Source organism: Heteronotia binoei, chromosome 3 (genome assembly GCF_032191835.1).
Source record: "Heteronotia binoei isolate CCM8104 ecotype False Entrance Well chromosome 3, APGP_CSIRO_Hbin_v1, whole genome shotgun sequence".
Taxonomy (NCBI): domain Eukaryota; kingdom Metazoa; phylum Chordata; class Lepidosauria; order Squamata; family Gekkonidae; genus Heteronotia; species Heteronotia binoei.
The window spans coordinates 171405036-171432799 of NC_083225.1; the positions used below are offsets into that span (position 1 = coordinate 171405036).

The following is a 27764-nucleotide window of genomic DNA, read 5'->3' on the forward strand; positions in this document are numbered from 1 at the left end:
TGTTTGACATCCCTGGCTTAGAGGGTGGGAGAAGAGGGAGAGGGGCCCCCGTCTTCTCCCTCCTCCTCCATCATCCCACCCCCTAACCAGTGCTTCCTCAGCAGCGCCCCCTGGCGCTCTGCTCCCCCACCGCCCGCCCGCCCACCTTCCCCTCCTCTCACCTGGCGGGAGTGGGCCTTGGGCTCGGGAGGCTTGAAGAAGGAGTCGGGCAGCTTGCGGAGCCTCATGGGCAGCGTGTGGGGCACGTTGGCGCCCTTGGGGTTCATGACGGCGTTGAAAAGAGCCTCCAAGTCGGTCTCCGAGTCGCCCCGGACGTGGACGATCTGGTGCCCGGCCGGGGGAGCTCCGGAGACGGCGCTGCCGCCGGTGGCCTGTTGCTGCTGGGGCGCCGTGGCTTGAGGGGGCTGCCCCGAAGGCGGCTGCTGCTGCTGAGAGGCGGCCGACGGAGGCTGCTGCTGCGGGGGCTGCCCGGCGGGGTCCATGGCTGGCTGGCTGGCCAGCCTCCCTGCTTCAGCCGCTTCTCTTTAAGCAACAGCTTCGGGCTCTCCGTCCCGCATGCCCCGCACCCACGACGGCCCTCCCCGCTGGCTTTCTTTCCTCTCCCGTAGTCCCGCAACTTTTCCCCAGCCCCGCCGGATCAGGCCCCTCTGAGCGGCGGGACGCGAATAAATCAATACTGGAAAGTGATCCAACTTCGCTGGCGCACAAAACACTCCCCAAACAAAAGTTCGGAGATGCGCCCGCCCGAGCCAGCTCCGCCCAGCGCGAGCCCGCCCGCACGGAAATCGACGGGACTTAATTCAGCCCAGCCGGCGAGAAGGACCTTCCCTCCGCCCTCGCTTGCTTTGGCCGCTCGGCGCGCCCGACCGCGCTGAATTTAAAGAGAACCCGTGCGAGGTATCGACTGCGCCTGCGTTGTCAATCTCAGTTAATTTCCCACCATTAGATTTTTTTACACGCTTTTCTCTATTTTGACATATTGATGGCTTCAAACGTCCTTTCGCCTTAATTGGATCCATATAGCTGTTGATCCTGTACATTTGGTCTGTTCTTATTGTCATTGTTTATATTGCCTCAAATATGCAGGCCTTGAATTCTGCAGGAGCGCAATTCCTGAACCTTTCTGATGATTCCCCCACCTTGTCCATTGGATAGTACGTGCAGCTGTATAACAATCCCTGGATGAGCTCCACCACCTATTTTTCTACAAAACGACCCCTGCAAATATGCATATCAAGTGTTCTATGCTAATTTGCTTTCCACCTCTGTCCACAAAGCTGCTTTTCTTCCATTGCATGTTATCTAAAGAAGTGTCCTTGGCTTTTATGCCTCCCCGCCGAAGACAACCAACTTTGCCCCCACTTTTGATTTTTGCTGAGGGTTGATTCGTAGTTTTTTGCACCCGCCCACACCATTCTCCGTCTTCAAAAGGTCCAGCAACCAAGTGTTTTACGCTTTCCCCAAAAAAAGTTTTTCCAACCCTCCCACAGGAACAAGGAGGAGGGAAAGTTGGGACTATTTTCCCTCTCGCAGCCAGAAATGGGGGGAGGAAAAAAGACGGGATCCAAAATCACGCTGGGGGTGGGGAGAGGAGAAGGAAGACCGTGTTGCATGGAAGTGGATGAGACTTTGGTCCCAGAGGTTGGTGGAGGGAGCAGCAGTCCTTCCGATCATCGACATAACTTGACGCCCCCCTCCCCCCCCCCGTTGCAAATTTTGAAGCCGGGCGGCAGAACAGAGTTGAAGGCGCGTAGAGACTCCCCTCCCCGCGGGCAACCCACGCTGGCTCTAAGGTGGCCTCGCGGTGCATTTGCAGCTGGGAGGGTAGCAGAAAGAAAAGTTCTTCCTTGCTCTGTCGGGCCACTTGGTGATCATTACATCTGAGTCGTGAAATTAAAGCGCTGAGGTCTCTGGGAACTGGGGGAGAATTCCTCCACCACCCCCGACCGCCCATCAATGTTTTCACTCAGAGTCGGAGAACAAACACACACCCCGCACACACACACTGAGTTTTCCTAAAGGAAATGCGGAGGGTGCCGGGTCCTAGGGACATTCGCCCCGACAAGAATAGCGTGGGGCGGCTGACTTTTCAGTAAACATACTTATTGCCTGTGCTTTGAAAAATCCCAGAATTACTAGTTTTATAAATACATCCTATTGTCGCTTATGAAAAGGCCTTTTCTTCCCACAATTGTGCCTCCAACACTATTTCAGAAATGTTACATTTTTTAAAAAAAATTATATCTAAAAGGTATCTCATACATGAATGAAGGAAAAAGAACAAGGAATCCTTAGTCAATCCAGTAGCAGAGCAACTTTTCTATAATTACTGGTCTGAATACACATTTAAATAATAATGCTTGATAAAAAACAGTAAGCTTATAAAATACAAATAGTAAGTGTATGAAATTGACAGTCTCGTGTGTTATTGGGACAATAATGAGACTCCTATAAACCTAGATTTTAAAAAGTTCTTCCCTAATTCAACACCTTTTAAACCACTCAGTTGCAGAAGAAACTTGATCCAAAAGAATGGTACAGGACATAGACATGTCGTTTCAGATGATTGACAACCAAGAAGGCAAATGTTTGATCATGGCTGCTGCACGATGGATAACAAAGGCCATTAACACCCTAGAAGATAAAATATTGAGACTTATTAAAGCATTCTAACAGAAGAGCTTCATATTTATTCATCGGTCTGATGCAGGTTGGTTTATAAACAATTTTTATTACACTTGCGCAGGATGGTGGCCAAATACATTTTTGCTAATTATAAATGAAACTAGATCCAGGTGGGCAGCTGCGTTGGCCTGAAACAGTTAAGTCTGAGTTTGGTGGTGCCTTGTAGGTCTTAAAGGTGCCACTGAACTCAAATTTTGTTCTATAAATGAAAATGAAAGGCAAAGATGGGAAATGTTGCTAAATTTGATTAAAAAATTAAATACCTTGAGAGGTGCATAATAAAATATGTCACACCATGGTACAAGCAGGAGTCATGAGTAGAGCAACGTGAACTGGTGGCATTGGCAGACCATCTGCTTGGCAGGCATAAGGTCCCAACCTTCAATCCTCAGCATCTCCAGTTTAAAAGACCAAGCAGTAGGTGATGTGAAAGACCTACTTATCAACTCCGGTCATCTTCAGAGGCCCTGCTTCAGGTGTCCCAGCCATCTGAGGCTAGATGGGTGGTAACCTGAGGAAGGGCCTTCTTGGTTATGGTGCCAAAAACTGGAACTCCCTCTATCACTGTCTTCCATCAGTGGGTGGAATCTTTTTTGTTTCATTTGCTATATCCTCAATAACTTTTACTGCAAAGGAAATTCAAGAACAGAATGGAGAGAGAAACTTCTGAATTACAAATTATTATGAAACCTGGAACAAACACCTCCCCAGGACTGAACAGGGATATTGGGTTTTTATCTCATTACAGATGCTAAACCCAAATATAGCTGTACATCCACAGTATTCCAATGTGTTTCTCTTTTAGAATTGTTTATCAGTATAATTATTTGTATTGACATAACTCAAAATAGGGGTATTGGCTGTATATCTCATTACATATGCTTTACCCATTTTCACTATATTTCATTGTATTCCCTTTTCCTATGGCAAACTAGAATTATGTTTACATGTTAAAAAGTAAATTAGGCGGACAAGAACATCACTATCCAATGTATTTCTCTTTTAGCTGTATTGACACACTCAAACAGGGACTTTGGTTGCTTATCCCATTACATATATTGAACCCATCTCCCATTGTCATTGACAGACAATCTCACATTTTGACATACTACTGTTTTGTTGCTTTCGCATGCTCATGCTACTCAGATCAAAGGTTTGCTCAATTTGTTAATTTTACTCTTCTGTCATTGTACCATTTTACATTCTAAACCACTGCCTACCAGATAATTTTACTTCACTGTCACTGGTTTTTAAATGTGTACCATGTTGCATTCTGGGCCACTGCCTACCAGCTATGTATGGCTCTGCTCAGCTATGTATGTCTTTGCTCACTGTGCTGGATTCCTCATCTGATGAAGTGAGCTTAAGAGCACACGAAAGCTTATGTTCTAAATAAAAATTGGTTGGTCTTAAAGGTGCAACTTGACTCCTGCTTTGCCCGGTAACTGTTATTGGCCATCCTATTGGTACGTCAGTGCTTCTACGTTTTATTGAATTGTTTTATATAATATTTTAAATGTTTTAATATTTTCATGTTTGCCACCTTAGGCACCCTATTTGGGTGGAAAGGGAGCATAAACATTTCTTTAGAAAACAAATAACTAGATCTATTTAGGCAATAGTAGTCTATGGAACGCAGTAAACAGATGGACCTTTTCTAAGTTGATGCCTAATTATGAGGCTGCTAAATTGAATTGGACATCCATTCTGAGGCAAAATATTCTGTACCTGTTTGATCTATATTGTTATTAGCCTTGAGTGTTTCGGATGCAAGTATCGCCCTGTTCGCATCATTTTCTTCCCACACTTCATAATCACAATGGCTACATACTACATTCAGTGCAGTAAGCAGCGGATGGAGGTGGGGAGAGGGGAAAATTCAGTAATAGAGGAGGAAGTTGAAAGCTTTCTGTCTTGGGAAAATTTAAGACTCTCTTATCAGCAAGCAAATCAGATTTAATTAAAGTATTGCAGGAAGAATACAACTGCTGCAGTTGCAGAGGTACTTTCAATAGTAATTTCTGCAATAAAACAATAAAAACTAAGGGCTGGTCTACATAAGCAACAGAATGAGGCAGCAGAATGGACTGTGCCACTTTATGTAGCTGGGGGAGTCACATTTTTAATGCTTCCCCATGTAAAAAATCCTTTAAATTAGCACATAGAATGAAAGGTTCCAGTTTAGCTCTTCAAGTGCTGTGTTGTTTTTCCACTTACTGGGAATCGTTAAAGTAAGGGAACACAAATTAACATCCATCACTTCTCACCTGTGAAGTCCTACACCCACCCTTTCTTAATCAACTTTTCCCTTTTCCCCTTACATTGAGATTTACACTTCAGTGACTCAACCTTACTCCTGACTTCAGCCTCCCACCCCATCAGATTTCCCAATCTGATTTTCCATCACAGATCTGAAGTGAGCTGAGGCTCTCACAAGTTCACACTGAAATAAATGTAGTCTTGAAGGTGTAGACCAGCCCTAAATTGCTACCATGGTCTTCTGTTCCTCCAATCAATTGACTCTATCTTATCTCATTTGTCCTCTTCTGATGTTAATCAACCTCCCCTGCAGTCGCACTCTCCGTCCCACATTTTCTTATGAGCTACATACCATTATCTCATTAATTCTACAAATGGGTCAGTATTATTCCTCTTTCTCCAATCAATTCACGGTACTTTTTTCTATGTGGCCCTATTTGTTTAAATTTGACTATACAAAGCGTCAGAGAAAGGCTCCTTAGGTTTGGAAGAAGGCTTCAGATTTTGCTGACCACAGTGGTAAGACCTGTTTTGTCTGATTTGCTACATTTAAATGCAGCTGCAAACCAGGTCTGTGTTTTATTTGAAACTGTGGACAAGGAAATTCGGCTTTGCTTGGCAGCAGTGAGGACATCTCCGTGGCCCCCATGGCCATAATATTTCAAAACCACACAAGTTAAAGGGCAGTTATTTGTCTGCTTAGTCACAGCCATTCTTGAGAGAGGCATTTACCTCTTTGAGGTTTCCAGCTAAAGATAAAAGGCCTTGAGGACTTTATGCACATCTGAGGCCAAAAATTTGCAGATGTTTTTTCAACAGATGTGAAACAGCAGACCTTCATCATGCTTCATTGTTCATTATACAAGAAAGTTTGCAAGTCAAGAATGCATCCATTATTGCCAAATTAAGAAATTTGTAACAATCCAGAAAACTAAATTAATCAAATTAAATCAAACCATCCAGAAAACTAAACTAGAAATCAGAGTGGATAAAATGGCTACAGTAAGTTGCATCAGCATCACATTTATATACTTGGATCCATGTAGTCTATCTTGGTTTTTTAAAAGCTGCCAAGATGAGAGGAGGGAAGGGAGAGACTGTGTGTGCCTGTGTGTTTAAAATAAACCTAATGGCTAAAACCTATTTGGGGAACAAAACCTATAGCTAGCAAATCAGAAGAGGAATTCAAGTTAAATTTTTTAAAATTTAGACAGGGCAGATAAATAGGAAATCAGCATAATTTTTAGCTACATGCAGTGATGTGGAGTTTGGAAGGAGGTGGTTGTCAATCAAATTTATATCCTTCTCCCTATCCCCCGAAAGGGACTCAAAGTTTAAAAATATAACATGGTTAAAAATCTATCTCCATTAAAATCTATAGACCAACAAGCAGGATAGAATACGTGCAGGGGTGGAATTCTAGCAGGAACTCCTTTGCATATTAGGCCATACCCCCCTGATATAGCCAATCCTCCAAGAGCTTACAAGGCTCTTTTTTGTAAGCTGTTGAAGGATTGGCTACATCAAGGGGATGTGGCTTAATATGCAAAGGAGCTAGAATTCCACCCCTGGATGTGTGAATGGTGAAGACATAGCTGAAGCTGCCTGGTGGATCACTGTCACCCTTGGGTCAGCCATAGCTCTGGCAGAGGTTGTCCTTGAAAAGGCAGCTGCTGTGAGAGCCCTCTCCAGCTCCACCCACCTCACAGGGTGTCTGTTGTGGGGGAGGAAGGTAAAGGAGATTGTGAGCCGCTCTGAGACTCTTCAGAGTGGAGGGCGGGATATAAATCCAATATCATCATCTTCTTCTTCAAAGGTCGCTCAAAAAAGTGTTGGTACTTCATGAGTCATTGGTTTCTGAAAAAGCGAGCAGTGACTCAAAAAAGCTCCTACTCTGCCACAAATTTTGTTAGTCTTTAAGTTGCTACTGGACTCTTACTCTTTTTTACTGCTATAGGCAGACTAACATGGCTACCCATCTTGATCTGTCTACTTATGATTGCACCATAAGGTTGTTTCAAGGACAGCATAATGATTATAAAGCACTCTGCAGGTGCTTCATAGGTGACTGTGTTGAGAATAATGATTAATAATAATAAAGACTATTAATAAATAATAAAATAACGTGTCCACATTCAGTGGTATATCCAGCAGGCCGCTTCTAACTATTTTCCTTGGAAAAGCTCTATATGGAGTTCAAAATGTACTTATTTTCCCAACTAAACTGATCCTAGATAGTTACCATCTTAACCTCTAGAAATATAGCTGGGTGACTTTGTACCATTTTGCATGCTTAACCACTGCCCACCAGCTGTATGTAACTCTGCTCACTGTACAACATTCCTTCATCTGATGAAGTATGCATGCATATGAAAGCTTACATTCTGAATAAAACTTGGTTGGTCTTAAAGGTGCTACCGGACTCCAACTTTGTTCTATTGCTTCAGACCAACACGGCTAGCCACCTGGATTTAGCTGGGTAATGTAATTTATTTTAGCTGTCTCAGATGTAGTTCTCATCTGAGCTGTTTAAAGATAATAGCTAAATCTATTTACATCCTCGGCGCAGTATTTAGACTCTGTGTACACTACTTAAGAATAGTATCTGTTCCACTATTGGTTGCTTTTAACTTTTAACAGGTGTGAAGTGTTCAGGACTCAGCAGATTTAATGACGCCGATGCCAGATCGTTTTAGCTCTGGACTTTGTAGAAATGTCATTTAATCCAGTGATGATTGTAAAAGATGTGAGTTGCCTACAGTGCAATTAACTCCTCTGTCGAATGTTTACAGGGCAAGTCAGTATTATGCACCAGAGTTTAGTACTAGTATAATTATACCAGCTTTCCTAACATAGCTTACAGCCTGATCCTAAGCAAGTTCACTCAGAAGAACATTTTACTACAATTAAATGCAACTTACTCCAGAATAACCGTGCCTAGATTATCTGCCTTGGTGAAACTGCATTTGTTTACCTCTCTGTTGCCAAAAGCAGATAAAAGTCCAAACGAGCATATAAGAACATAAGAGAAGCCATGTTGGATCAGGCCAATGGCCCATCCAGTCCAACACTCTGTGTCACACAGTGGCCAAAAAATTATATACACACACACATATATATACACACACTGTGGCTAATAATCACTGATGGACCTCTGCTCCATATTTTTATCTAACCTTCTTTTGAAGCTGTCTATGCTTGTAGCCGCCACCACCTCCTGTGGCAGTGAATTCCACATGTTAATCACTCTTTGGGTGAAGAAGTACTTCCTTTTATCCATTTTAACCTGACTGCTCAGCAATTTCATCGAATGCCCACGAGTTCTTGTATTGTGAGAAAGGGAGAAAAGTACTTCTTTCTCTACTTTCTCCATCCCATGCATAATCTTGTAAAGCTCTATCATCTTTGATGGCATTCAATAGCACTTTCAGCTCCTTTCTCCTTCAGTGGGGGGAAGTCATCCAGAAATGGTTAGGTCACGCCTCTGCTCGCTCGATAGGGCTATGTTGTGGATGACTTGGCCTCCACTGAAGAGAAGGATCCTTCAGGGAAGAGCCAATGCTCCGTTCTTTATTTTGAAATCTCATATCAGCGAAATCTTTCAGCCTCAAGTTATTGTGACAACTGTGAACAACCACACCTATCACTGAGTTATATTCCAGCTGATTTACCATTGGGTGAAGTCCAGGAACTTTAGTTATTCATGGGCCAGGGCTGGCTGGTAGAAAATCCTTGGCTTTCTTAAAACTGAGGAAATATTGCCATTACTTATAATGAATCGGGCTGTCAATCCAAAAGCCAATGAGATTTCACACTCTCCTAATGAGGCTGTTTTTACAAAGTCTTGGAAATGGGCTGTAGAGCAGGTCTGTGCAAATACAAACTCGATATTCCTGCATGGGGAAGCGCTCATCTGACATGCATCCTAAGACCTGAGATGAACTGTTGGGAACAGCTGGAGTTCAGACAAGATGTTTCATGTACCAAAGGTCACAGGTTCAATCCACGGTAGCTCAGGTTGCTTTTTTTTAAAAGTGGGTAGGACAAGCACCCATGTCTTTGGATAGTTGTCAGCTGAAATTGAAAATTATTGGACTAGGTAGACCAGGGATCTGACTTGGTATTATTAGGGTTCCCGTTTACCCACTTATGGTATGAGACCTCCAGCCAATTTCACCCCTTGCCAGCTGATTGCTCAGCTGATCAGTGGGCAGAAGCTAGGACCAAAGGGAGGGCCACGATCATCCTGGGGAGAAAAATTCTAAAAAGAAAAATAAGGCCTCATCTAAGGATTCATCACGAATGCTATGGTCAAGATTTCCAGAAAGTAGTCCTTATTTTTCTTTTTAAAAACTTTTTTCTCCTGAGACACTGGCCCCAAACCACTATCCATCCATGCTGTAATATGCAGGGCTTTTTTTTTTTTTTAAAGAAAAAGCCCAGCAGATACTTGTTTGCATATTAGGTCACACCCCTGATGTCTCTGTTGTTTTGCACTGGTTTTTTTCCCCTAGAAAAAGCCCAACAGAAACTCATTTGCATGTTGACCACACCCCCTGACACAAAGCCTGTCGGAACTCTGTTCCTGTTCAGAAAAAGCCCTGATAATATGGAACATGGAATGTTTGACCCAAATGAATTATTGGATTATGCGGAGTGGAGATACCATAGCTCACAAGGGCCACAGAAGAGTAGAGATTCAACCATAGAAAGGATCTCAGCGTAGGGCAGGTAAAAAGACTTCTCAGAGATCTTGGAGAGTGGCTGCTAGACAGTGCATAGTACTGAAAGTGAAGCCCTAGGTAGTCTAAGCCCATTAACTTCAAAGGACTAGGAAGGCCACTCAGAATTGCATTGTGGGTAACTATATGTTCCTTAGATCATCCGTAACAAACATCTGTGAGGATCTGGTTAGTTGTCAACACAGTGAATCATCAAGTTAGTAGGCAGACTGCGCTGCCATTCGTTAAACTGGTCACAGTGGAAAAGGGTTAGATTCTCAACTGCTAAAATGAATATGACAGCTTTTCTTTGACTTGTATTTGTGACTACTATTGAGACTGGAACTTTAGGGTTACCCTACACTGGTTCAAATAATGCAGGAAAAGCAAATATGCAAAAACAACACATTGCAGAAAATAAAGTTGCATAGAAATCATAGAATAATAGAGTTTGAAGGTACCTCCAGGGTCATCTAGTCCAGCCTCCTGCACAATGCAGGAAATTCACAAATACCTCCCTCCCAAATTCACAGGATCCGCATCTCTGTCAAATGACCATTTAGCCTCTGTTTAGACACCTCCAAGGAAGGAGAGCCCATCACCTCCCGAGGAAATCTGTTCCTCTGAGGAACCGCTCTAACTAAAATATCATTGCTTCTTTCAGTGGATTTTCTGATCTGTTGCAAGACTACCCAATTAGATCCATGTAAGGACTCTGGAAGGTGCTCATGTGAGTAGAACATGCTATGTCAGAATTCACCACACTAATTAACAGAGGGTGTAGTCCTATATGCCCTTACCTGGTGGGAGTAAATCCTATGGAATTCAGACTTACATCCAGGTAAACCAGTATCAGATCCAGCTGTCAAGTCAAAATGGTGGTCAAATACACAACACTACTAGGTTAAAGTGCCTTACAGGCACTCCTATGGAGAGTCAGTTTAATGTAGTGGTTAAGTGTATGGACTCTTATCTGGGAGAACCGGGTTTGATTCCCCACTCCTCCGCTTGCACCTGCTGGAATGGCCTTGGGTTAGCCATAGCTCTGGCAGAGGTTGTCCTTGAAAGGACAGCTGTTGTGAGAGCCCTCTCAGCCCCACCCACCTCACAGGGTGTCTGTTGTGGGGGGAGAAGACATGGGAGATTGTAAGCCTCTCTGAGACTCTGATTCAGAGAGAAGGGCAAGGTATAAATCTGCAGTGCTTCTTCTTGTCTAAGCCCACTGAAATCAATGGACATAAATTGGCGTAATTCTTAGATATCAACCCTAAGCAGGCCCACTCAGAACCCTAGTTGCTCAATAGGACTTGGTGGTGGCGGAGGAAAGTACCATCAAGTCACAGTTGGCTTATGGCGACCCCACAGGGTTTTCAAGGCAAGAGACATTCAGAGGTGGTTTCCCATTGCCTGCCTTCATATCACAACCCTGGTTTTCCTTGGAGGTCTCATATCCAAATACTGGACAAGGCCAACCCTTAGCTTCTGAGATCTGATAAGATCAGGCTAGCCTGGGATATCCATGTCAGGACCAATAGGATTTATACCCTGGTAATTGTCCTTAGGACTGCACTGTTTGTATCTTAGCCTGCATTCAGATAATCATGGAAAAACCAGGGTGTGCTCATGATGGGCAAAAGAACTGCTTATTGCTGGGCTTCAGCACTTTCTCTCTTCTCCCCTTGCTCAGCACACAAATATTTGGTCTAACTCCAATATGTCACAATGGCTGAATGCAAGTGCCTTAGCAAACCAGGATTAAGGACACTTAAACAGGTCTCAATTTTATTAACAGCGCAATTTTAAGCAGAGCTACTTCAGTCAAAGCCCACTGAAATGAAGGTACTTGGAATGGGAAAGAGACAAACTACACTTGCCTTGGATATCACAAAAAAAAGGAAAGGAAAGAACAAGAATTAAGTCGCAACTTAAAGACTAACTAAATTTGCGGCAGGGTCCATCTCCATCTTGGTATACCATGTGACAGAGGGAAGGAGAGAGGGAGTGGTGAGTACAAAAATAAACCACCTTTGTTCCTGGCAAAACCAAATTATGGTTTGTTTGTGAACTCTGAGAAACCTTGGCAACTATGCCTTCAAGCAGGCATCCTAACAGCATTCCCATTGATTAAATATTGTTTTAAAATGTAAAGGAGATGAGAGGGGGGAAATAATTGATCAGCCACACACAAAAACCACCTATGATGCAAAAATAACTTCACAGAAAATATTAAAGATCCAGCCAAAGTCTTGTAAGTACATGTGATTTAAAATGCTTTACCTTAAAACATATGTGCTTATTGAAAGTCTCTATGAATGCTCTTTCTTTTACTTTAAAATGATACCTGACAATATTTTTTAATTATATGCTTAGTCAATGCTTTTGCTCCAATGAGATACTTACGTAGGCAGAAACTTTAAAAACAGTAGATATTATATTAATTTCTTTAGTTTCAGGATCCTTTTGAACACTGAAATACAGAAATCAAAAAGCAGTGTTTAATGCAAACACCTAAACTAGTTAAAATTTTATAGTATGAGATAGGTATCCAAGGGCTTAAGGAAGACTCGCTAAGTGATTGAGGAGGCTGATAGCTTAAGATATGAAAGAATGCAAAATCTAGACCTTAAAGGGAAATAAGAATAGCTAATATGGATACATAGTTCAGCATCAGGGAACGGAGAAGAAAATGCCTTTTTAGAAAGGGAACTAAACCAAGCAATCCCTAACCTATTTAAGTGCAGTTTTGCTAATATTTGCATGCACACACAATTCTTAACAAATCAGAAATCGCATGTATTTCTGAAAATCAGATTCATAACAGGACAAGTTTACCTCACTAGATCTTTATATAAAGCCTTTGTTGTTTCTAAGTATGGGCCAACATCCTCTTCATACTGACAAAGAGCACCTCCAATGCAAAGATGCTTAAAAAGGCAGAAGAGAAACTCCTCACGATCCAGTTGGCCAAATAAATCATAGTGATCTGAATCTTCCAAAAGAAGTACCTTTTATGAGACAGAGAAAAAGATAAAATGGAAAATGCATAAAATAGTTCAGTACTTACATTGAATATAAAAACTGATTAAGTCCCATTTTTACATTAATATATACGATGCATCTGATAATCAATTTGTAATCAGTTATCTCTTCATCGAGAAATATCTTTTATACAGTCACTTGGTTCTAATAAATATGGGCCACCAGACGTGTGAAAGTACCCAACCCGGAACCCTTTGGTGAATTAATGAGATTAATTTGGCATCAGTTTCCACCGTTAAATCAAAGGGATGAGATGCTGGAACTCTCAAGAGGAAAATGAAGGAGAAACACACAGGTGCCCTTCATGAACTTTTACACATTTATTTTTGTTTCCACAAAGAGGTTCCAGAACTCCATTCCACCATGGTCCCCCAGAAGAAAAGCCCTGTACTGGCAAGGAAATGACACAGGCTGGAATCACCATTGAAAGAAGAAACTGACAGAAGAGGGCAAGCCCAGACTTAAGCATATGGCTTAGATTTTGTTCTTCAGGAAGACAGCTGTCTGACAATGTGGAGACTAGGTTCATCTTAACTGCTGAACTATGCTGCTGGTGCGGGATACGCACATGAGACTATGAGTACCACAGAGTGGCTGCATCCTAAGGACACTTTCCAGGGAGCAGGTCTCACTGGGGATAGTTGTTAAGAAACTCCCACAAAAATTATTCTACAATACTTGTACATACAAAAATTATTCTACAATACAACACATATTTATTTATTTTGAAATATTTATTTTGAAAAAAATATTTATTTTGAAAATAAAGGGCAATGGAAGCATACAAAAAGAAGAGTTGTACAGTGTGTTGCTGCACAAGTTTAACAAAGAACATGAATTGTGGTACTTATTTGAAATGAAATCATATGTGCTCAGGAGCTTTTATAGCTTTAAAACAAAACTGACTCAAGATTTTTATCTTCAAAATGGGCATGAGCAAAGAGTTATTTTATCTGTTGAAAACCCACAATTCTATTCAGCCTCACAAGATTCTCCAAGCAACATACAGTATGTTACATACTAGAATACAGATCATGGTTTGGATCCTGTTTAGTTAACGGTGGTGCTTGCCCCCAGCGCAAACAGCTTCCTCCTGATCCAGTAGGACCTTCTGCTGATCAATCAGATGCTACTTTAAAAATAAAGTTCACACAAGGCTGGTTGCTTTTAAAAAGAAACAGAAGTCCCTTATTCTAAAGGAATTCCATATTGGATAGAAAATATAGACAGATTCTAACTTTCTATCAAAGCTAGGATCTTGGCTGCCAGGCTTCCTTCTATGGCAGGAAGCCCCCCCCACACCAGCAGCCATCCTTGCCCACCACCACTCCAGGAGGAAAAAAGTCAGCATCCTGTATGCTTTGCTAAGTTTTACCCTAGAGTTTCCAGAGATTCCTAGAGATACCCTATATCACTTCCAAGTTCTCCCCAGAAATGCCACAGCAATACACAGGACATCACAGCCACAAGTTCCTGCCTCCAAGCCTACCACTGGTAATCAGGCACAGCCTAGCAACCAATGCTTGCTCTAAGCTGCGGAGTCCTGTGAGTAAAAATTCTACTTCATGAGCTACTGGCATTAAAGCTGTGAACTAGCGATTTGGCTATCTCATAAATTCGTTTACTCTGGGGGCTTCCTTCCTGAGCTAAGACAAAAATGTGTGAGCCAGAGGCTAAAAAAATTATGAGCTAGTTCACACTAACTCAGCTTAGAGGGAACAAGATACCTATTTCTCAAATGTGGGCAGATCTACAGATACCTAAATCTGAGAAAAAGGATTTTTTCCTCCAAACCTGAAGTTGGCATAAAAATATAAAAGCATCAAAAAACACGTTTGGGGATGAGAATTAACAAAACAAAAATGTTCTCTTGTGCTCACAGAGCGCTTACCAGAAGGGGGCCCTGCAGCTGGTGCCATGGCCCCAGGGAGCTCTTTCACTAATGCAGTAGCTCTGGAGGGCCCTGCCATCTGCCAGGGGCCCTGCTCCTGACACTGCATCTCTGGAGGGCCTTGCTGGCTGCCAGGGGCTCTGACACCTCTGCTGTGGGGGAGGGAGGGGAGGTGGTTGGGATACTACTGCTGTTGGGGAGGGAGGTAAGGGTGCAGTGACTAAAGATGCATGTGAGTGTGGGCATGGAGGTTCCTTCTCATTCCCATCCTGGTTCAGTTGCCCTTTTAAAACTTTCTCGTGGTCAGACTTCAGGAAGAAGCAGCAGTGGAGGTGAGGATGGAGGAGGCTTTTTTGCTTCCCCTCCAGCTCTCATGCTGCTGCTCACAGCAGTCTGACTGCTTAGAAGCTGGGAGAAAGTTTTTAAAAGACAGTTGAGTCAGCAGCAAGGGGGTGGGGGGTGAGAAGGAGCCAGCCTCTTCATGCCTCGTAGTTGCTGACCCAGCTCTCTTTTTAAAACTCTACCCTCCTGGTTTTTAATCAGCCAGACTCCAGCTACAGTTGAAGAGGTGAGGGAAGGCTGGGGCAGGGAGAAAGCGAGATGGGGGAATATCAAGGGAGGGGGAGGAGAACAGTCAGAGAAGGGGTAGGAAGAGAAATACAGGGGAGATTGATGGAGAAGGGGAGAAAAAAAGAGAGGTGGGTAAGATTCTCAGAGAATGGAAGGGAGAGAAAGGGAATAAGCTTGTCAGGGGAGGGGAGAGAGAGAAAGAGAGGGTGGAGAGCAAAGGGAGCAAAGTTTCTTGCAAGTCTCCACTTGTAGGATATTAATTGTGGATGAAATTAGTCACATTTTAACAATAAATATATCCTTGAAAGTAGATTGTAAATGTCTACAAGTATACCCAGGAATTATCATTATCCATGACCATACATAAAGATCTTCAGATTAAAACATCATCTTTAAAAGCATTTCCTCTATTCCAAACAGTTCACATTTTTTTTCCAGTTCTTTTCAAAATTTCATTTTTTCCCCTTTGATGGAAAGTCATCGGGGCGGGGGGGGGGGGGGAGGAGAATGAAAAAATACTTTTTTTCCCCTTCCTGACTTTTTCCTGGGTTTTTGAATATCAGACTTCCACATCTCTAGAAACAGGCCTCTTCCACCAAAAGGAGGCTCTTTGGTCCAGCAGAAAGCTCCTTGCAGTGACGGATGGCTCTGCTGTTAGCAGACTGAAGCTTTGGATCCACCCTAAAGGCACTCTATAAATTTCATCTTTTGAAAAGGAAACCCAAATGTTACTGATCTTAGGTTGATTCAGCCAGCCTTTACACTGCTGAAAAAGGGAGGAGGGTTCCCTTTTGACTATCCCAAAAGGCTATTCTGGGGATCACAGAATCTGTGTGGACAAAAGCCATATTGGACAAGGTCTTTAGAGGAGAATTGGGCGAGACCCGAGCAAACAAACTAGCTGGATTTAATCCTTTGTTTGTGGAAAGAAGATACAAACATAATCTGATTGTAAAAACCCTGAAGCTGGTTGCAAAGCGGCCTTTTACTGGTGAACTTCAATATATCTGTGTTTTGATTTACATCCCTCTTTTTCAAAGCTGACATTTCCTTCTAAGAAACACTAGTGGAAAATGTAGATGGATAATGAAAATCACTGGGCAATGCTAAACAATGTGTGGACACTGGCAGAAAATTAAGGTAAGTTTCACCCTGTACTGACCTTTCTTAGCTCATCAGCAATTAGAATCTCATCACAGTATTCATCAAAACACTTGACAATATACCCATTTTCTCGAACAACCCCTTCACAGTACAACCGGTCAAAAAATGACATGGAGACTTTGGTACATGGAATATTCTTCACTTCAACTTTCTTCACACTGGTATCTGAAAGGTAAGGTAGAAAGGAAGCTGATGGGATAAGAGAAGTAATTTTGACTTGCAGTCACAAGGTTATATTTTTACAGATGTGCAGCATGGGTGAATACAGAAGATAACACATTTATAAATAGGAATACTTATATTGAATACTACTATTGAAAATTCAGATTCAAATTCCAACCAAATCACAAGGCAGAATCAAATATTATGGAGAACACAGGGGCTGCAATTGAAAACAGTTTCCCTTACCTCAAAGGAAACTAGGCATAATAAACGTCTAGTTCAACAGCCTCGGACCTCTAAATCTCTAGGTGATTGCCTAGATAAGCTCAGACCAGGGTATCTTAAGTATTGCTTGTTTTTATATGAACATAGCTTAAGGACTGCATCAGAGGCCTTCGAAGGCATCTCTCTGCATTGAGACCTTTTCTTGGGTGGCAGCTTTATGGAATTACCTCCCTAGTCCAATTTGCCTGGCACCTATTTTATCACCTTTTACTTAACAGGTAAAGCCTGTCCTGTTTATCTGTGCTTTGAAGGACAACTTATGCTATAAATTATTACTGCTTTATTGCTAAATCTATTGCTTTAATTCAGTTATGTATTTATGCAACTTTCTCTTCTCCCACTGCCAACTCTCTATACTGTTCTTTGCCCACAGAAACAAAACAGTGGGAGGAAGCTCAGCAGAGAGGCAGCAGGGGGGAAGAGACAGGGATGTCTGGCTCTCCAAATTTCACACTGCTCATGGTGATCTGAATATATCCCAGTTTGCATTTTGCTGCCTCTAGCAATGGCAGTCAATTATGTGAAGCAAGGTTAAAGTAACACCATGTGTTGTTTGATTTATCTATTTACTTACATTATATACAGTCCACCTTTCTTACTGGGACTCAAGAAAGGATGATGTGAAGACACAGGGAAGTGCAACTGGAAATGACTGGGGGAGGAGAAAGACATAATGTGAGCCTGCCATTTTCAGTGGCATCCTTGTGCTCTTCATAGTGTGTAATTCCACTCATTGGGTAATCTTGGATAAGTCAGTACACCATTCAGCCTTATCAAAGGCATAAGTTAACGCTACTGTGAGCTCCAAAAAGGAAGGCTAGGCTATAATGGGGGACAAAAGATGAGAAGAAAACAGTAGTTTGGATCTTGCCTAGAATTTCCACAGCCATGATAGGGAGGATGGACAATTTTTGCCAGAAGCTTCCTGCCCCCTCCCCGGGTGTCAGTACACCCTCGAGAAAAGAAAGGGAGACACAGTGGAAGTCCACAATGGGACAGGGAATTCAGCACAAATCTCCGTCCCCTCTTTCATGAACAAAAATGCTATGCTACCAGGGGGAAATGCATGGCAGAATACATGCAGCTAACTTTTAAAAATCTTCTAAACCAGGGGTCTCCAACCCCCAGGCCACGGATCAGTACTGGTCCGTGGCCTGTTAGCAACCAAGCCGCGAAGTGAGGCAGAGATCTTCACCTACTTCTCATTTAAAGACCCCCATGGGGGGGGGCAAGGATGGGGTGTGGGTGTGGGGGGAGCCTGAGGCAGCAAAAACCCCAGCACTCCCACCCCCACTGGGCCGTGAAAAAATTGTCTTCCACAAAACCGGTCCCTGGTGCCAAAAAGGTTGGGGGCCACTGTTCTACACTACTTTGAGGACTTTATGGTCACACCGTGGAAAATAAATAACCTGTAATAAATAAATGAACAAACAAGGAAAACTTTCTCCAGTAGAACACGGCACTTGATCCTGAAAGATTCTACAAACCCTAATAAACAAGAAATACATTATTTTGTTGACATACCAATAATAAAGAGTTATTTGATAAACAGCCAGAACAGAATACTTTTTTCAGTAGTACCTAGCTAGAAGTCAATGATTAAAAGAAAACAATATAAAAGATGCTAAGCAAAAGGCTTCATATGGAGCGAAACCAATCACCCACACAGCTAATGACAAAATGTGTATATATCTGAGCATGTAAGAGAGTAATAAGCTGATTGCAGATACAGTGGGTAAAGCTGACTTTTTTTTTTACTGGCTTCTCTTCCTGTGCCAGTAATAACATTTGCTCTGCATACATATACAGATTACAGTCCCTATTGCCAGACTGTAAAATGCTTCACCTACTGATTTCTGCTGATCATGCTGCTGCTAAAGTCACAAGTGACACTTGTCAAGCGCAGGCCAGGCTCTTCATTTTTATCTAATCAGCAGCCCTGGCAATGGGGTTGGGACTCTGCTGGAGACCAGCTCTAGAGGCCCTTCAGAACAGCTTTCTAAAGATTCCAAAGATAAGTAGAGCCCTGTCAGATTGCAATGAGATAATATCTGTTCCCATTTCTCAAAGTGATCAACCAGATGCCTCTGGGAAGCCCACCAGTGAGACACGAATGCAGTATAAGTATAGATACAGATCTATGGTAAACCCTCACTTAGAATACTGTGTCCGATTCTGGTTACAAGACCTCTGAAAGGTCACTGCAGAACTGGGAAAAGTACAGAAGAAGGCAATCAAGATGATTAGGGAGTTGCAGCACCTTTCCTATAGGGACTGGATAAACATATGCAGCAGAGGTCCATCAGTGGCTACTAGCCACAGGATACTGATGGAACTGTCTGTCTGGGGCAATGATGCTCTGGTGCATGTGGGGAGGGGGGGAACAGTGGGAGAGCTTCTAATGTCCTGGCCCCACTGATGGACCTCCTGATGGCACCTGGGTTTTTTTTTTACCACTGTGTGACACAGAGTGTTGGACTGGATGGGCCAAAGCACTAGAACTCAAGGGCACCCAACAAAGCTGATGGGCAGTAGATTCAAGATGTTCAAAAGGAAATACTTCGAGTGATTAAAATGTGGAAGTTGCTGCCATAGGCTGTGGTGATGGTCGCAGGAATAAACAGCTTTAATATGGGATTAGATAGATTTCTTGAGGATAAGTCTATATCAGTAGCTACTAACCATGGTAACTGAGGGGAATCTCCACAATCAGGGGCACTAAACTTCTGAATCCCAGAGCCAGGAGGCACCATCAGGGAAAGGCCTCAGCTTCTATGCCCCATTTTTGGCCCTCCAGAGGAACTGGCTGGCCACTGCGTGAGACAGGATGCTGGACTAGCTGGACCAGTGGTCTGATCCAACAGGGCTCTTCTTATGTTGTCCCCTCTGCTCCCACAAGAAAATGGTACTCAACATTTCCTCTGGGAGATTTCTTTTAGCCATTTTGACTAATACCTGTTGATAGCCTATCCAACTCTAGCCCAAGTCATCGCTATATCCCATGGCAGTGAATTCCATAAGTTTCACACAGTGTGAAAAAGTTACTTCAGTTCTCTGTGCTCAGTCTGCTGCTCATCAACTTCACTGAGTGACCTCAAGTTCTGGTATTAAGAGAAAAGGAGAACAGGTTCAGGCTTTTTTTGTAGCAGGAACTCCTTTGAATATTAGACCACACTCCCCTGATGTAGCCAATCCTCCAAAAGCTTCCAGGGCTCTTAGTACAGGGCCTACTGTAAGCTCCAAGAGGTTTGGCTACATCAGGGGTGTGTGGCCTAATATGCAAAGGAGTTCCTGCTACAAAAAAAGCCCTGAGTCTATCTATTCACTCTAATACCTCCAATGTGTGTACCCCCTCATTTTTCTTTTTAAAAGATTATTAAACGGTAGACATGAATGAGGTTAACAAAAGTATACATTTTCCACATTCAAGTATTTCAGTAGGAAAAATCCCATGCATAGTTATAGAATGGGGGAGACTTGTCTTAACAGTAGTATGTGTAAAAAGGATCTAGGGGTCTTAGTGGATCATACGCTGAACGTGAGTCAACAGTGTGACGTGGTGGCTAAAAAGGCAAATGCAATTTTGGGCTGTATCAACAGAAGTATAGTGTCCAGATCACTTTGCTCTGCTCTGGTAAGGCTCACCTGGATATTGTGTTCAGTTTTGGGCACATTTTAAGAAGGATATAGACAAGCTGGAACGGGTCCAGAGGAGGGCGATGAAGATGGTGAGGGGTCTGGAGACCAAGTCCTATGAGGAAAGGTTGAAGGAGCTGGGGATGTTTAGCCTGGGGAGGAGGTGGCTAAGAGGTGATATGATCACCATCTTCAAGTGATCATATAGAGGATGGGGTGGAATTGTTTTCTGTGGCCCCAGAAGGTAGGACCAGAACCAATGGGTTGAAATTAAATCAAAAGAGTTTCCGGCTCAACATTAGGAAGAACTTCCTGACCGTTAGAGCGATTCCTCAGTGGAACAGGCTTCCTCGGGAGGTGGTGGGCTCTCCTTCCTTGGAGGTTTTTAAACAGAGGCTAGATGGCCATCTGACAGCGATGAAGATCCTGTGAATTTGGGGTAGGTACTTGTGGGTTTCCTGCATTGTGCATGGGGCTAGACTAGATGACCCTGGAGGTTCCTTCCAACTCTATGATTCTAAGTGTTTCAGAAAACTGCCTTCCAAGGAAACCAGGAGGATATATCTAAGAAATTTACAACAAACCTAACAAATAGCTTACAGGTAAATGGCAGACAGTTCCTCACCTTTAGGTAGTGGATGTTGCTAAGTGTATTATTGGGTTTAAATAATGCAGAAATCAAAGAGCAGAGGATTCATTACAAAGAGAAAAAGCAAAGCATGAAGAAAAATCACCAGAACATAATTGTTTAGAAGCTTTGGGTGGAGTGAAATGCTAGGTTAATACTACAAGCAGATTTGATTCATACCACAGCTTTTTAAAAAAGAAAACATTTTCTGAAATAATACCAAACTCTGTTGCACAAATCATTAAAATAAATCTAAGTGTCAAATACAGATGATGCATTCTGAACAACTGAGAATCCAAACATGTTAATGTCTCTTACTGCTTGGACTACTGTAATGCCCTCTACATGGGGCTGCCCTTGTCCCAAATCCAGAGGCTTCAACTAGTGCAGAATGCTGCAGCCAGGTTGTTAGTGGGGCTTCCTTCCCAGGAACACATTCAAACTGTGCTGAAAGCACTGCACTGGTTACCTATTGCTTACCGGATTTGCTTCAAGGTGCTGGTTATTACCTTTAAAGCCCTATATGGCCAGGGACCTGCATACCTTAGGGACCACCTTTCCCCACATGTGGCCCAGAGAGCACTTTGGTCAGGGTCACAAAACCTGATCTCAATCCCCAGCATCAAAGAGGCCAGGTTCAAGACAACCAGAGTCAGGGCATTCTCTGTTGCAGCTCCTGCCTGGTGGAATGAGCTGCCATAGGAGGTTAGGGCCCTGCAAGAGCTTTCACAGTTCCACAGGGCCTGCAAAACGGAGCTCTTCCACCAGGCATTTTTGAATTAAAATCAACAGCAATAGAAAGGCAGAAACTAATCCATTCGACCCACCTCGACCATCATATTGTGACTGGGGATCTTTTATTTTTTTTTATAGGACATCCAGAAAAAATACTTGAATAATAAAATCTAAACATCGATGGAATTGGTAGTATCCACCATCTTTAATATATTTTTAATACATCAATATATCTGATCTAATAGCATCTACCATTGTTTTATCTAATTGTTTTATATGTTTTATTTATGATGTATTTGTATTTTTATCTTTCGTCTAATAATATTGGTCTTGTGATCTCTTAATGTGAGCCACTCTGAGCTTGCTTCGGCGGGGAGGGCGGGATTAAAGTCGAATAAATAAATAAATAATAAACTTAACAGTGATGTTTTGCATTTTGCAGTTATTGAGAAGATATAAATATGAATCATACTGCTATTACAAACTGGGAGCGGCTGCAGAAGAAAAAATGATCGCCTCAAAAGAAGAAAAGAAGTTTCTCCCAAATATTTGCTACTTACTTAACATAGTCCATTGTCCAGAGGCTGAAAGCATTTTTAAATTGCTGTTAACATCTGGGTGATTAAAGAAGTCCTAGAAGTGCAAAACAAATCACAATTAATTGATTGAACAGACAGTTACTAAATGAAGTTTTATAGATGTGTCAGAAAGCTCATGAGCCCTTTCGCCCTCCAAAACTCTAAAATTCAGAACTGCTTCCCATATTAAGATTTTTGTTATGTCCAGGCTGAAGTTTCCTAGGGATTCTGCATACCTAAAGACAACAGAGGACTAGGATCGCAGCAGCCACAGTCTGGTTGGACGAGCTGCACTGGACTACCTATAGGGGGCTTGAGGGTCAATTTGAATTCACCTATGGGTTGGGAGCAGGGCGAAGCCTAACAATATATAACCAGGCCATAGTCTGGGGTTTGCAAGCTTGTACTAGTTGCTGAAATCACTAGTAAAGTTGCTGATCACTATTCCTGGAGCCCTCGTTCTTACTGTCGAACCCAGTATTTAACATTTTCATTCATGGAGTTACCCTTGCAAGGCATTCTAACAATAGAGAGTGTAAACTGAGAAGAATTTATGTTCATTTCTAGTCATAAACCAGAAAGCTCTACAAAGCTGCTCCTCAGCAAACCCAGGCCTGACTTGGAAGTACAGTGGGATATAAATCTTCCCGTGTTACAATTTTCCACCATGGGAATGACTAACAGAACCAGGTCTGTGAACGAAACTTATCCAACTGTCATGTGGTGGTAGAAAGTGCCATCAAGTCGTAGCCAACTTATTTTGACCATGTAGGGTTTTCAAGGCAACAGAACTGCAAAGGTGGTTTGCCATTGCCTGCCTCTGCTAAGCAACCCTGTACTCTTTGTTGCTCTCCCATCCAAGAACTAACAGAGGCTGACCTTGTTTAGCTTATGAGGTTGAACAATATGACATCAAGCTCGCCTTGACCATCCTGGTCAGAGGAAACACAATTGTCATATTAGTAAATAAATACATTTGGATAACTACCATAAGAAAATCTTCCTGTTGATAGCTTTTGAAATTCTGATCAAAGCTGAATGCCTGTGCTGTGATTCTGCCATCCATGGACCTGTACAGAACAAATGCAGTAATGGGGTTGGTCTATACATGCCACAGAATTATGTGATGGAATTCACTATATCACTTTCAGAATACAGGTGGGGAAACCATATTTTTTTCTAGTGCTTCCCTGCATAAACATATGTATAAAATAAAAACGAACAGAAAACAGCAGATTTGGGTTAAAAATGTTTCTTCTTATGAAAGAATATTAAACAATGGCATTCCCCCGCTGGCAGACTTGTCATATTATTCATTCTACTATTGTATACTGTTAACTGCGTTCACCAAGACTCTATGCTAAAAGCCAATCAAACTAAGGTGACCAACAATCTGGAGAAAAAAATGTTCTGCACTCTTAACAGAAGCTTAATGGGGAATTATTTACCAGGTGATATTATTTACCTCCATCCCATGACAAACTTCACCTGGCCATTAATACACATAAATCCTCCATTAAAACGACAGGACTTTTTTTCTTCCAGGTCATTTAGGAATCCTAATTCAACAGGGTTCTCAACATTGCCCTAGCAAATGCTGAGAGATTTGGGGAATGATACCTGGGAAGAGTGGAGGTTAGGGAGGATGTGATCTCCCTTCCAAATGATGCTCTGTGCTGCCTCTCGTAGTCTCTATGGTAAGGATCATAGGGGAAATTCCTAGAGCATTACTCCATGAAGGCCATTTTTCCCTCCCACTTTTCAATTCTTCAGGAGTGGGAAGTTGGGATTGAATAAATGGGAGGCCTAATTCAAACTCAGGGCCAAACCATACACATGGGTTTGGCTCATGGCAAGTCACTCACATATTTATGTACACAAAAATATATGGTGTGAATTAGGAACATACAAGTGTACATATACACAGTTCAAAAGGAAACAAAGAGATTTGTGACCCCTGTTTTGTAGACCTGTATCCCAGGAGTGGCCCACCAAAGTCACAACCTGCAGGTTCTTAAAAAACAGTACAACAGTTTCTTGTTTTGTTGCAACAAACTTGGAGAGATCTACTAGAATGGTTTATGAATTGCTTTAATTTTTTTTACTGCAGACTTAATTAGTGATTAATAGAGAGAGCCAGTTTGGTGTAGTGGTTAAGTGTGCGGACTCTTATCTGGGAGAACCAGGTTTGATTCCCCACTCCTCCACTTGCACCTGCTAGCATGGCCTTGGGTCAGCCATAGCTCGGGCAGAGGTTGTCCTTGAAAGGACAGCTGCTGTGAGAGCCCTCTCAGCCCCACCCACCTCACAGAATGTCTGTTGTGAGGGAGGGAGGAAGGTAAAGGAGATTGTGAGCTGCTCTGAGACTCTTCGGAGTGGAGGGCAGGATATAAATCCAATATCTTCTTCTTCTTCTGATTCAAATTCTATTTTGATCTTTTTAATATTTTGTATCTCATTGTAAACTTAGAGCTGCTTGAGAAGTCAGAGGAGAAATTCATTAAAGTGCCCCACATCTGATTTTTCAGGATTAAGGCCTTTGTAACTTGTGAAGCCTGGGTAGGCAGGTAGTTGAACTGGAAAGGCTGAGAGGACAGAATTCAAAACTCATCTTTACAAAGGCTGGGATCTGAACAAGCAGGTAGGGTGTGCCACTCACACACTGACAGCGTCTTAAGTTTCTCCAGTTCATCAGCAGACTCTTGTACCACCTAATCTCCACCTGAAATCAATAGGCCCTCTGGAGTGACACCTCATGAGGCACAAGGAAGGAAATGTCATCTTTCCATGGTGACGGAGCAGAAGCACTTCCTGTAATCTTAAAAACTCTTACCAGGTAGTAAGCCCCATGGAATAAAATAAGATTGACTTCTGAGTAAACAAGCACTCTAGCACCAGGAAAGCGTTGGTATTGATTGATGATGCAACTATAAGGATGTAAGTAGATCCTGCAGGATCAGCCCACTGGTTCATCTAGTTCAGCACACTTTTCCACACAGCAGTGGACAACCAGTTGCCCTGGAAGGCTGTCCAAACAGGGCATAGAGGCCAAAGCCCTCCCCTGCTGCTGCCTCCCAACACTGATAGTCAGCTACGGACAGAGGCTCCCTTCAGTCAATATGACTCGCAGCCATTGATAGACCTCTCTCTTCCATTAATCTGTCTAGCCCCTCTTTAAAGTCACCCATGCTCACAGCTATCACTACCTCCACTGGAAATGAATTTCTCAGTTTAATTACTTATGGAGTAAACAACTATTTTTTTTCTGTCCCAAACCTTTTCCAATGATTTCACTGAGTGCCCCCAAGCTTTATTATGGGAGAGAGAAAACCTGTCTTGAGCCTGAATGGGGAGGGTAGGCTAGAAATTGAAAATAAAATAAAGGTTCCATTTTCTCCATCTTGAACATAATTTTATAAACATCTACCAAAAGGGTCCCCAATCTTTTTGAGTCTATGGGCACCTTTCTGATACAGGATGGAGGGCGCAATCACAAAACAGCTGCAACAGTAGGTGGAGCTTATCACAAAATGGCTGCTGCAGGAGGCAGGGCCAACCAGAAAAAGGTTATGTATCACTCTAATAGTAACTCTTCAACATTTCAGGCAGAAGCTCTAACAGGATGCCTTTTAATCTGCACAGCCAATCAGAAGCCCTGCTAGGCAAAACCCTCAGCAAGCCCTGTCCACTTTCTAAAATCACTTAGTGGGCACAAAAAAAAAAAGTTGGCAGGCCCATGGAGACCCCTACTCTACCATATCTCTCATTAGTTGTCTTTTTCCCCTGACTGAAAAATCTAAGACTCTCCAGCCCGGGGATGGCCAAATTTGCTTAACATAAGTACAGGGGTGGCCAACGGTAGCTCTCCAGATGTTTTTTGCCTAAAACTCCCATTAGCCCCAGCCAGCATGGCCAATGGCTGGGGCTGATGGGAGTTGTAGGCAAAAAACATCTGGAGAGCTACTGTTGGTCACCCCTGACATAGAATAAATGTCAAATGTTTGAGAGTTGCAGGACATGAACATCAGATATTTGAGAGCAGGAAGGCAGGCAGGCAATAGATGGGGGAAGGGAGGAAGGAAGAAGTGGAAAGAAAGCAAAGTTAACTTTAAATGCATTCTGCAACCCAATGGCTGGCTTGGATAAATTATTTAGAGCCAAATGCCTTCTCCAAGCCGGCTAATGGGGCAATAGGGGCTTGGAGAGCCACACAATATGTGTGAAAGAGCCACATGTAGCTTCTGAGCCACAGTTTGGCCACTCGTTCCAGCCTTTTCTCAAAGAAAAGGTGCTCCAAAACCCCCTAATCATTTTGGTTGCACTCATTTGTACATTTCCCAGCTCAGCAATATCCTTTTTGAAATACAGTGACCAGAACTGCACACAGCATTCTAAATGAGGCAACACCATAGCTTTATACATTACAATATTGCCCATTTTATTTTCAGTCCCTTTCCAAATAATTCCTACCATGAAGTTTGCCTTTTTTCACCGCTGCTGCGCACTGAGCCAACCTTTTCATTCAATTTTCCGCTACAACCTCAAGACCTCTTTTGAACCTTAACGGCTTTCTCCTCTGTTCCACTGCCTCTTCAAGAAATGGATGTATCCATTTAGGGTTACCATATTTTGAAAAGCGAAAAAGAGGACATATTTCCTGACTACTTCAAACAAGTGATCATTATGACAAATCTCTTTTTAAATACCTCTATACTATTTAACCTGCAATACTATACTACTTAACCTGCCTTCGACAACATATAACTTGCAATAATTGCTACTAGCTAGGAATATCCATAACTTTCCAACCCAAAAAGGACATTTTCATCAGTTTTTTTTTAAAGAGCCCAAAAAGAGGACAGACACACAGAAGAGGCAACCATTTCATATCACAACAAATATGCAGCAAAGATGGTCAAAGAACCTTTTTAAAAAATGTTTACAAAAGTGCTTTTTTAACATTAGGAATTACCTGCTGAATCATTACGGGCGCGTTTCTGACCTAAAATCTCACTACTTCAAGAAACGCAACCCATCCACTCAGCGTCCCCCTGCATTTCAGAGGCCTCTTCCCACCCCAGTCTCACAGCCCTCAAAACGGATCCTCCATTTCAGACCACGGTTTCGTCTCCCCCCATCCCCAGAGGAAACTACTCTAGCCGGCTCTCCTCCGCACCATTTGACCAGGCGGTCCCGGGTTTCCCGGCTTTCCAGGGAGGGAAAGCTTTTTTGAGGGAGGTGGTGGAAAGTGTATCGGGGCCGAAATTCGTCGTCTCCACAAGCAGACATCATCGCAACTGGAGGAGAAGACGCTCGGCTGGTCACCATGGAAACGCGCTCGCTTTCAGCCAGCGCTGTGCAGTGCCTTTGCGTTTTCTGTCCCCGAAGAACCCGCGCCGATAACTATGGTT

At 42.7% G+C, this 27764-nt stretch overlaps 2 protein-coding genes across 9 annotated transcripts in view; both read right to left on the reverse strand.

Moving 5' to 3' along the window:
• The window catches only part of YAP1 (Yes1 associated transcriptional regulator), a 130395-nt gene extending 129823 nt beyond the window's left edge, over nucleotides 1-572 (reverse strand). For all 8 annotated transcript variants that reach the window (XM_060234900.1, XM_060234898.1, XM_060234899.1 and 5 more), the window contains exon 1: nucleotides 162-572. In XM_060234900.1, the coding sequence (XP_060090883.1) occupies nucleotides 162-482 (321 nt within the window). In that variant the 5' untranslated portion in view covers nucleotides 483-572. The remainder of the gene's footprint in view (nucleotides 1-161) is intronic.
• A 1732-nt stretch (nucleotides 573-2304) lies between these two features.
• CFAP300 (cilia and flagella associated protein 300) lies at nucleotides 2305-27748 on the reverse strand. The gene is made up of 7 exons (XM_060235187.1): nucleotides 27530-27748; nucleotides 23342-23423; nucleotides 22336-22408; nucleotides 16328-16494; nucleotides 12498-12670; nucleotides 12066-12132; nucleotides 2305-2634 (listed from the first exon to the last, which is right to left on the reverse strand). The coding sequence occupies exons 1-7, from the start codon at nucleotides 27679-27681 to the stop codon at nucleotides 2503-2505; spliced, it is 846 nt and encodes a 281-aa protein (XP_060091170.1). The 5' UTR covers nucleotides 27682-27748; the 3' UTR covers nucleotides 2305-2502.
• Between the last annotated feature and the right edge of the window lie 16 nt (nucleotides 27749-27764).

Coding starts and splice junctions, on each gene's coding strand:
- CFAP300 (XM_060235187.1), bottom strand. CDS start 27,681: ATGGTGACCAGCCGAGCGTCTTCTCCTCCAGTTGCGATGATGTCTGCT. Junction 16,495..22,335: donor TGGACAATGGACTATGTTAA/GTAAGTAGCAAA, acceptor CTTACCTTTCAG/ATACCAGTGTGAAGAAAGTT. Junction 12,671..16,327: donor TTGCTGATGAGCTAAGAAAG/GTCAGTACAGGG, acceptor GTCTCATAAAAG/GTACTTCTTTTGGAAGATTC.